The sequence below is a fragment of the Erythrolamprus reginae genome, chromosome 4, assembly GCF_031021105.1.
Source record: "Erythrolamprus reginae isolate rEryReg1 chromosome 4, rEryReg1.hap1, whole genome shotgun sequence".
Taxonomy (NCBI): domain Eukaryota; kingdom Metazoa; phylum Chordata; class Lepidosauria; order Squamata; family Dipsadidae; genus Erythrolamprus; species Erythrolamprus reginae.
In genome coordinates this window covers 85,008,340-85,018,711 of record NC_091953.1, presented here as the reverse complement: position 1 = coordinate 85,018,711, position 10,372 = coordinate 85,008,340, and the positions used below count along the sequence as shown (strand labels likewise).

At 42.1% G+C, this 10,372-nt stretch overlaps 1 protein-coding gene across 2 annotated transcripts in view; it reads left to right on the top strand.

Annotated features, from left to right (window-relative positions):
* The first annotated feature begins 2,430 nt into the window (after positions 1–2,430).
* Positions 2,431–10,372, top strand: part of MSL3 (MSL complex subunit 3) — a 28,781-nt gene continuing 20,839 nt past the window's right edge. Inside the window, exons 1-4 of one of the 2 annotated variants that reach the window (XM_070750829.1) lie at positions 2,431–2,805; positions 6,999–7,081; positions 7,645–7,740; positions 8,341–8,438. In XM_070750829.1, coding sequence (XP_070606930.1) covers positions 2,707–2,805; positions 6,999–7,081; positions 7,645–7,740; positions 8,341–8,438 — 376 coding nt within the window. In that variant the 5' untranslated portion in view covers positions 2,431–2,706. Of the gene's footprint in view, positions 2,806–3,278; positions 3,358–6,998; positions 7,082–7,644; positions 7,741–8,340; positions 8,439–10,372 lie in introns of those variants that run through there. The other variant, XM_070750830.1, reaches the window with a different exon arrangement.

The following is a 10,372-nucleotide window of genomic DNA, read 5'->3' as shown; positions in this document are numbered from 1 at the left end:
TGAATTATTTGTTCTTGTGATTCAAGGTATTCTCAACAATTAGATTCAAACCTCTGACCTGCAGATCTAGTCAGCTTTAGTGGCCTGCAGTACTGCACTCTACCTGTTGCACCACCTCGGTTCAGTATGACAGGTCAAAGTCAATTCTTGGATTTGTCCCAATATGTATTCTTAAGAAGTTTCAGACCCTGAGACTCTGGAAAGAGCAACAAAGATAATTAAGGGACTGGGGACTAAAAACTACAAAGAGCACTAGGAGGAATTGGTTATGTCTAGATCAGCGTTTCCCAACCGGTGTTCCGCGGCACACTGGTGTGCCGTGAGACATGGCCAGGTGTGCCGCCAAGCTTCAGCTGGGCGGGGCGCTGCCGGTACTTCCGTCCTGGGGCTCCCGCTCGCAGCTGTCTCCTGCTCGATGCCGCGGTTTTCGGCGCTCTCCTGCTGGGCCCCAAAGAAGGAAGGCAGGAAGGAGAGCTCCATTCTTCGCACCTTTTTCCCGCCTTCTTTCTTTGGGGCCCAGCAGGAGAGCGCCGAAAACCGCGGCATCGAGCAGGAGGCGGGGGACAGCTGCGAGCGGGAGCCCCAGGACGGAAGTACCGGCAGCGCCCCGCCCAGCTGGAGCTCCTCTTTCGTCGACGGCAAGTGTCCGATGGGAGCGGGGGGGGGGGGTGGCCGCAGCGGCTGCAGGCAGTCGGGGGAGATGGCGGCGGTGAGAGGGATCGCTCTCTCGCTCTCTCTCAGCTGACTGCAAGTGGGAGCCCTGACGGTGGCGGTTGGACGTTCTGCTGGACGTCGTACATGCTGGCGCTGCGTGCCTGGCATATACGGTGTCCAGCACCACGTCCAGCTGCCGCCGTCAGGGCTCCCGCTTGCAGTCAGCTGAGAGAGAGAGAGAAAGAGAGACATATAAGAGGCAGAGAGAGAGAGAAAGAGAGACATAGCAAGAGAGGCAGAGAAAGAGAGACAGAGCAAGAAAGAGAGACAGCAAGAGAGGCAGAGAAAGAGAGATAGAGAAAGAGAGAGAGAAAGAGAGACATAGCAAGAGAGGCAGAGAGAGAGAAAAAGAAAGAGAGACATAGCAAGAGAGACAGAGAGACTTAGCAAGAGAGGCACAGAGAGAGAGAGAAAGAGAGACATAGCAAGAGAGACAGAGAGAGAGAGAGATAGCAAGAGAGGCAAAGAGAAAGAAAGAGACATATAGCAAGACAGTGAAAGAGAGAGAGCAAGAGAGAAAAAAGCAAGAAAGAGATAGCAAGAGAGACAGAGAGAGAGCAAGGGAGAGAGAAAGACATAGAGGAAGGGAAGGAGGGAGAGAGAAAGAGAGCAAAAAAGAGAGGAAGAAAGAAAGAGGGATGGAGAGAGAGAATGAAGGGAAGGAAAAGAGAGAAAGAGGGAGAAATAGAGCGAAAGGGAAGAAGAGAGAGGGTTTTTTTGTCCAAACTTTTCTTTAGCCCGCCCCCCCCCTTTCAGTGTTCCCCAGGATTTTGAAAATACGAATAATGTGCCACGGCTCAAAAAAGGTTGGGAAACACTGGTCTAGATAAGAACCAGGTGTTCAAGATTTTTTTGTTTCTACTTAAGAACCATTTTCTACTTAAGAACCGAGCCTGGAAAAAATTTCCCAGGAAATTTCAGAGCGGCACAAAGGTCCAGCCAGTTTCCTGCCATTCCCTCTTTAATCCCAGCCATCTGGGCTGCCAGAGGAGCCTCTGGCAGTGCAGAGCAAAGCATTTCCCTTTCTGAGCACTTGGACAGGGAATAAACCTCTGCCAGCCCCCAGAGAAAAGAAATGCTCCCTTCGTTCTGGGCAGCCAAGGAGTCACCACAGCAAAGGAAAGGCACCAGCTACAAAGCAAGCAAGAGGAAAGGGGAGCCCTTCAGCATGGGAAGGAAGAGGCAGCAGTAGCAGCCAGTATATGGGAGGCAGTGTATTTTAGGTGCATGCTCCTCCTCACCTCCTGAGTCCCCCCCTTTTTTTTAAGCCTTAAAGTTTTGAATTTTTTTTATTCCCCTCACCTTCTCCCTTCAGCAGTGACTGTCCTCCTCCTCTTCTTCCTCCTCCCCCTCCCACCCAAATTCCGAGCTTTTCTTTCTTTCGTAATGTGTTTACACATATTATTTGCTTTTACATTGATTTCTATGGGAAAATTGCTTCTACTTAAGAACCTGGCCAGGGAACTAATTAAGTTCTTAAGTAGAGGCACCACTGTATTCCAATATTTGAGGGCTGCCACAAGGAAAAGGGGTGGGTATCAACTTATTCTCCAAAGCACCAGAATGAAAGACCTCCAAGGCCCGTTCCAACTGTTTTTCTGTGATTCAGCCGAGAAACTCAAACGGAGACGATGCTGGCTCTTTTCCTTTATTTCAAGGGCGGTGGGATCTCTACTTCGTACCCAGCTTCAAAATTGGCTTTAGAGTAAAGCCGTAGTGTCACGCACGCTTCCGAAGGAAAGAGGCGGCCTTCCCACAGTCCCAGGTAAGCGCTCTGGGACGACCGATTCTCCGGACGAAGGCATTCCCCCAGCGCTCAACGCCGCACGCGAAGACTAAAACCGGCCCTTTTCCCTCGGCTGACGCGGGCCTCATCCCCGAGGGCGCCTTCCTTGCGGAGCATTAGCCGGAGCTGGGCGGCCCGCGCTGCGCCTCCCTCTCCCCATTCCCCTGGGGGGCGTGGCTAGCTTTGCCTTTCGCCATGATGAGCAAATGACCTCGCGGGGAATGAAATTTAAATTCCACAAAGGCGAGAGAGTTCTTTGCTTCGAGCCGGACCCGACCAAGGCGAAGGTGCTTTATGATGCCAAGGTGGGATTTCTCCGCTCGGCGCGCGCGGCCCTTCTTTTTTTCCCGCGCGCCAACAGCCTCCTCCTAACGGAAGCCGCCTCCTTCTCTCTGGCGGCTTCCGGGCGTTGTTTGTGTCGTTGTTGCAGCTTACGAGGCTTCTGACAGGAGCTCGGAAAGAGGAAGCGGCTCTCTTCCATTTCCGTTTCTCCTTATTTTTTTTTTTAAAAGTAGGATTTAAAATTATTAAGATTGCGGTGGCCTCTCTGTGAAACGGGCGCTGCGCGAAAAATGCACAGTGCCAGGAAGGGAAGAGATGGCCCCCAAGGAAAGAAAGCAAGAAAGCTTCTCCTTTCTCTCTCCACGCCTAATCGTCTTGTTGTGAAAGGGTCGCCAATCCCTTTAGGATGTGCATTTAAAACTGGTGTTATCCTCATGGATAACACTAGTAAATGGTTGGGTACAATAGGCAAACGGTGTGTGTAGGTAACAGTTTAATTATTCTTTTATTTTCTGGTGAGTGTAAGATAAACAGGTTCTTCGGTTCCTTATCAGAGGCAAACACTTGGTAAAAAGGTATCTTGTCTATACAGTAATACAGTCCAGATACAATGCACACTGTTAATGCCACTGGCATTTCATGCCTGTTTGCTCAATAGTGTATATTAAAACTGCTTTCAGACATTGAATGCCAGATTTTCTTCTGCTTAATTGGCGATCGTTTTTTAAAATTTCTGTTACCTGGCTTAAAATCTATTCCCTACCAATTTGATTTTTCCTAATTGGTTACTGGTATGCAAGCTTTTTTAAAAAGGAAATTAAATTTCATTTCAGAGTATTTGTGGTTTGCACTTGACTAAACACTTCGCCATGGTTCACCTAACAGATCGCCTATGAATGTGTATCATTCCATAAGATTTGGGGGATGAAATGCAAGGGTAAAATAAGTGTCTTTTGTGGTGGCAATGATATAGCATAGATTTGACAGCAGGTGTAAACCATATTCCACATTCCATTCTACTCTTAGTCTCTTGGAAAGCAGAAAAACCTTTTACAATACAAGTGAAACTCGAAAAATTAGAATATTGTGCAAAAGTTCATTTATTTCAGTAATGCAACTTAAAAAGTGAAACATAATATATGAGAGACACTCATTTCATGCAAGGCAAGATAGTTCAAGCCGTGATTTGTCATAATTGTGATGATTATGGGCATAGCTCATGAAAGCTCCAAATCCATAATCTCAGAAAATTAGAATATTACATGTGATCAATAAAACAAGTATTGTCTATAGAATAATATCGAAGCTCTAAAAAGTATAAGCATGCATTTGTACTCAGTACAGTGGTCCCCCGAGTTTCGCGATCCCGAACATTGCGAAACGCTATATCGCGATTTTTCAACCCGGAAGTAAAAAAACCATCTGCGCATGCGCACCCTTTTTTCTATGGCCACGCATGCGTAGATGGCGCCGGGCAGATCAGCTGCTGGGCGGCTTCCCTGGGTCTTCACCCTCTTGCTGGCGGGAGGGCGAGCGCCGCTTCCCAGCTGAGTCCTGAAGCCAAACACGGAAGTTCGCTTCAGGACTCAGCTGGGAAGCGGCGCGAGCGAACGGCGTGGGCGGGCGAAGGGCGGGCGCGCGGGCAGGCAGGCGGCGGACAAGCGGTGGGCGGACAAGCGGCGGGCGCGGCAGCAGCGAGGAGTTTGTGTGGGCGGCGGGGAAATCCCAATCTTCGGCTCCTCGCTGCTGCGGCGGAAGTAAAAACACCATCTGCGCATGCGCAGATGGTGTTTTTACTTCCGCACCGCTACTTCGCGAAAAACCGATCATCGCGAGGGGTCCTGGAACGGAACCCTCGCGATAATCGGGGGACCACTGTACTTGATTTGGGCCCCTTTTGCAGCAGTTACTGCATCAATGCGGCGTGGCATGGAAGCTATCAGCTTGTGGCACTGCTGAGGCATTATGGAAGACAGGGATGCTTCAATAGCAGCCTTCAGCTCTTCTGCATTGTTCGGTCTCTCATCTTTCTCTTGGCAATGCCCCATAGATTCTCTATGGAATTCAGGTCAGGTGATTTTGGTGGCCATCCAAGCACAGTAATCCCATGGTCATTGAACCAGGTTTTGGTGCTTTTGGCAGTGTGGGTAAGTGCCAAGTCCTGCTGCAAAATGAAGTCAGCATCCCCATAAAGCCTGTCTGTGGAAGGAAGCATGAAGTGCTGCAAAATTTGATAGATGGCTGTGTTGACCCTGGACTTAATGAACAGTGAACCAACACCAGCAGATGACATGGCTCCACAAATCAACACAGACTGGAAACTTTTGCATCTCATTTGGAAACCAAGGACCCAGAGTATGGCGCAAGAATGGAGAGGCACACACCGCAAGATGCTTGAAGTCCAGTGTGAAGTTTCCACAGTCTGCGTTGATTGTGTGTGTGTGTGTGTGTGTGTGTGTGTGTGTGTATTTGTAAAATTGAGATGTTCACTTGACTGCTGATAGTTATTTGTTAGATTTGAGCATTGTAATAGAGTTTGCTTCCATGTGCAGAAATGCTGCTGTATTCTAAATTAAGGTGTGCAATTGAATTTGGATTTTTCACCGTGATATATATTTTGGTCACCCCGATATAAGACACTGAGACTCTAGAAATGGTTCAGACAAGAACAACAAAGATAATTCTGGAACTGGAAGCTAAAACATGCTTGCAAGAATTGGATCTGTCTAGTTTAAGGAAAAGAAGGACTAAAGGTGACATAATAGTAGGGTTTCAGTATTTGAGGGGCTGCCATGAAAAGAGGGGTCTTCAATCTATCCTCCAAAGCACCTAAAGGCAGGACAAGAAGCAATGAATGGAAATTCATCAAAGAAAGAACCAACCTAGAACTTAGGGGAAATTTCCTGACAGAATTATTAATCCGTGGAACAGTTTCCTTTCATAAGTTGTGGGTCCTCCATCACTGCAGATTTTTAAGAAAAGATTGGATAAACATTTGTCTGAAATGATACAGGCTTTACTGTTTAAAAGTGTGGGGGGTTTGAACTAGAAGACCTCCACCTCTATATTCTGGATAGAATTTGTTTCAAAGTAAGGTGCCTAAATTCCAGGAACCACTTCATATGGGCCAAATATAGCCTGCAAGTTTTAAATTAATAAAGGTAGGATAATAAATAAGTGAAACATGCAGAATATTCTAAGGGGAAGCAGTTGATTTTTACTTAATCATAAAGGCTAAGCTTGATGATGAGTGATGCTTCACTTACTGCAGCAGTCCCCAACCTTTGTGATTTGGTAGCCCAACTGGGGTGAGGAGATGGAAAACATGTGCGCACAGCTTGACTTGATGAGCTGCCTGCATCTGTGCAGGCACACCAGCCTGCTGCTCATATGAGTTGAGTTGCACATGCGTTGACACGACCCGCTGCTCGAGCAGCCCATTTCTGAATAGGCCATGGCATAGTAGTGGGCTGTTCCTGAGTCCTGGGAACCCCTCCCTTCCTGGATTATTGTCATCTGACTTGCTTGGGAATGAAATGAATCAGAGATAATATGGATTTCACAACAGGATTTAGTTTATATACTCTTAGTCAATACTATAGATGTGTCAATCGTACATAACAGTTTTCAAAATAAACAGTTTTTAAAGCCAAATGATATTTCTATTTTTTGGGAGAGGGACAAGTAGCAATTCATATTTGGAACAAACATAACTGAAAAATAACTTTGACAATTTATATTCACAGATAATTGCCTGTTGATAATATTCTTGGATCCATTTTATAGAATATGACACACATCATAATAAAACCCAAATAACATGTTGTGATATCATTATGGAAATATTGCTGTGGCAGGCTGTGTGATGTTATCACATCTTTGCCCACTTCAATCCCTTTCTGACTTCTAAAGGAAGTAAATACCAAAACTCAATAGTTATTTATTTTATATTTGTTCCAAATTGTGTTAGTTTATTCCAGACAGTTTAATTTTTTTGTAATGGAAAGATGTTATTGCATTCAAATCCTGAATTTAATCTCTGGAATATAATCTTTTAAAATGAAGTGGTAGGATATGTTCTTAATTACTTTGCTTAGACTCCTATGTTATAAATTGAATTGTATATTGAATTGTAAAAAAGGATTTTAAAAATTTGAGTGCATCCCTATAAAACTGTTTATTATAAGTTTTATATCAAACATATGTTTGATTTCAGATTGTTGATATTCTTATTGGCAAAGATGACAAAGGAAGAAAGGTCCCAGAATATCTGATCCATTTTAATGGTTGGAATAGAAGGTGAGCATATATTTAAATTTAAAAAATCACATATTCCCAAGTAGGAGATAATTAATTCAGATGTAATCCGTACTACTCTAGATAAAGCTTGGATTCAAATATGTTCTGATTGGCTTTAAAAATGATTTGGAAGCTTCTGCTGGTACAAAGTGCTGCTAAATCATAACTCCTTGGTAGTAATCTGCATAGTATCCTGGTTGCCAGCATATTTCTGTCTTTAAGTTTAAGTCATTTGAAATCTTGATTCATCAAATTTCCATCTCAACATCCCCCTAGATGGTCTTACACAATTGGAATAAGGCAATTCTGATAATTTTATTTTAACTTTACAAAATCTCCTGATGGGTTATGCCATTTTTTTAGTAACATCAATGTTTAAATGATAACAGTCGAGGACTACCTGTATTAATGGAATTAATGTACCTTATCTGCTCATAAGATTAGTTGGGATGCACGGTAACGTTCAAATTCATTTGCTGTTTATCTGATAAAGTCAATCAGGTTGGTAAATATCCTCTATAATAAAATATTTTATTTTATTTTATTTTTTTGAAACCTCTTAGTTGGGACAGATGGGCAGCTGAAGATCATGTACTTCGTGACACTGATGAAAATCGCAGATTACAGCGCAAATTGGCAAGAAAAGCTGTGGCTCGCATGTAAGGATCAAATATGGTTAACACTTTTAAAAAAATAGATTAAGTCATTTTCAGATGACTTAATTTGAGCATCAGCTACAGTAGCTTTAATTCTGGATATCTGCTGTAGCTATTCTATATGTGCAGATGATTGTTCCTGTTTTCTCATAAAATATTTGAGGCCCTTATAAGGCCACATATTTCTGGTTAGGAGTTCTATAAAATGGGGAAAATGCTTATTAGTAGCAAGTAGAAAAACAAGACAGGTTTTCCTTTTCCCCTGTTTTTATTTTAGAAGGAATTACTTGTTGATTTATTCTTCTGATTTATTTTTATTAATTCTTAAAATAATGGTTTTATTTTGGCTTAGCTAACATGATTATTAGACAAAAGTAAACTAGGCTCTGATCAGTGGTAACCTATGGAGAGGCGAAAAGAAGATACATTACTTTAATTTGTATTGTGTATAAATTGACCCTTGTATATTGGAAAATTATATTTTTATGTTCAGGGAAAGACACAAGTATGCCCCCTTTTCTTAGTGGTAATTTTTATTTTTACTACTTTAAAGTAGGTAAAAAAATAATGGTAGCTAAATGGTAGTCTATCTTCAATCTTTAGGAGAAGAAAAGGAAAGAAGGGGCGTTGCAGATTGCCAGGTGTTGATTCTGTACTGAAGCTCCTTCCTACTGAAGACAATGAAAAGACTAGTGAAAATTGTAAGTTGGCTTATAGAGGATGCTTGTGCTATCTAATTAGAAATGTTACATAATAATTAAATATTACTATAGTTAATAAGCAGGAAAAATGCTTACGTTCTGTTCCACAGGCGTTGCAACTTAAAAGAAATGTTGATTAAGGTAGTTGTAGCTTAAATTGTAACATACTGTATATTGTACAATATAAATTGTAAATATAAACAGATACAGACCTGTGGATTGTTTTGCCTTTTTAATATCTACTTGGATAATTTAATTTAACCAATACATTAAAAATACAATTATATATTATTGTATTATAATACTAATATAATAATATGTAAAATTCCATAGTGTATATTAAATATACATTATGAGGTTTTATATATCATTCAACCAAACGTTCTTTAAAGAAGTTTTATTTATTTATTTATTTATTGTTAGAGCTGAAAGGGACCATGCAGGTCATCAAGTCCAACCCCCTGCCTGAGCAGGAATCCTAAAGCACCCCAGCCAAATGGCAGTCCAATCTCCTCTTGAAAGTGTCCAGAGTTGGGGAGTTCACAACCTCCGCAGGCAGGTTGTTCCACTGGTTGATCGCTCTGACCGTCAGGAAGTTCTTCCTTACTTCTAGGTTGAATCTCTCCTTGTTCAGCTTCCAGCCGTTGTTCCTTGTCCAGCCCTCTGGTGCTCTGGAGAAAAGAGTGGCCCACTCCTCTCTGTGGCAACCCCTCATATACCTATATATAGCTATCATGTCCCCTCTGGCCCTCCTTTTCTCTAGGCTATCCATGCCCAGTTCCCGCAATTTCTTTTCGTAAGTTTTGGTTTCAAGTCCCCTAATCATTTTGGTTGTTTTTTTCTGCACCTTCTCCAGAGTTTCAATGTCTCCAAAAGAGACATTGTGTGGTGACCAGAACTTGATGCAGTTTCACAAGGCTTCCAAGTTCAGGTTTTGAAAGTAAATCTATTTCAGGAAAAGAATGAAAGCAAAATGTAGGCATTTGTCAACATAACAGAGTTAATGCTCTAAAAGGGCCCATCTGCTTCCTCTGTCTCTTCCACCAGCTCAAAAGAATCTCAGATAACTTTACAAGATGTAAATAATTTGCTATATGGATAATCTAGGTTTATTATTTTTTATTCTTCATATATTTATATATACTACTACCAATTAAGTTTGCTACAGAAACAAGGGGACACATGTAACAAAACAAGCAATTAGTAACCATTTAAAAGATAGCTCACAAATGGTCAGTAGAACAGCTAGTTTTAAGGTATTTATTTATTCATAAAAGTTATATGGTTGCCCATCCTGTACAATATAGCCTAAGGAGCTAACAATCATCAAACCACATGTAAAAAAAACACATGTAAAAAAAAGCCTCATCTATGTCTTCCATCTGTTGCTTTGGTTGGAGCTGTAATCCAAAGAATCCCAAATTACCTGCTTTTTAAGGTGTGGATCATTATACTCAGCAGGAGCTCAAATCAAAGCCAAAATAAAGCTAGATTTCTTAATAACAGACAGAATTCTGTCTTGCCTAGGACTTTCCAGATACCAGGTCACGATTTCCATAATATTCTGGGATGGCATATTTGTGATATCTAGTCCCAAACTAACAGATTTCTTCTGTAGTAACTTCCTGTAAATGTTAAATAATATGAAAAGAAATAAAAATTGTGTTATTTTATATTGGAACAACTACCTTCTCTATGTACAGTAACTGAAGCTACCTGCTAAAGAAGGAGTAGAACCAATAGAAAACAGTGTTTGTAGTGCTTAAATGCTGTAGACTTTCTGGTAGGATAGCATGATAGATAGTATCAAATGCCAATGAAACTAGGAGGAATGCCGTTCCCTCCCTCCATATACAAACCATTATACAATGGTTAGTCACAAGGATGTACAGTGTTGTTTCCCTTCCATGTCAAGTCAGAAACTATATTGAGCC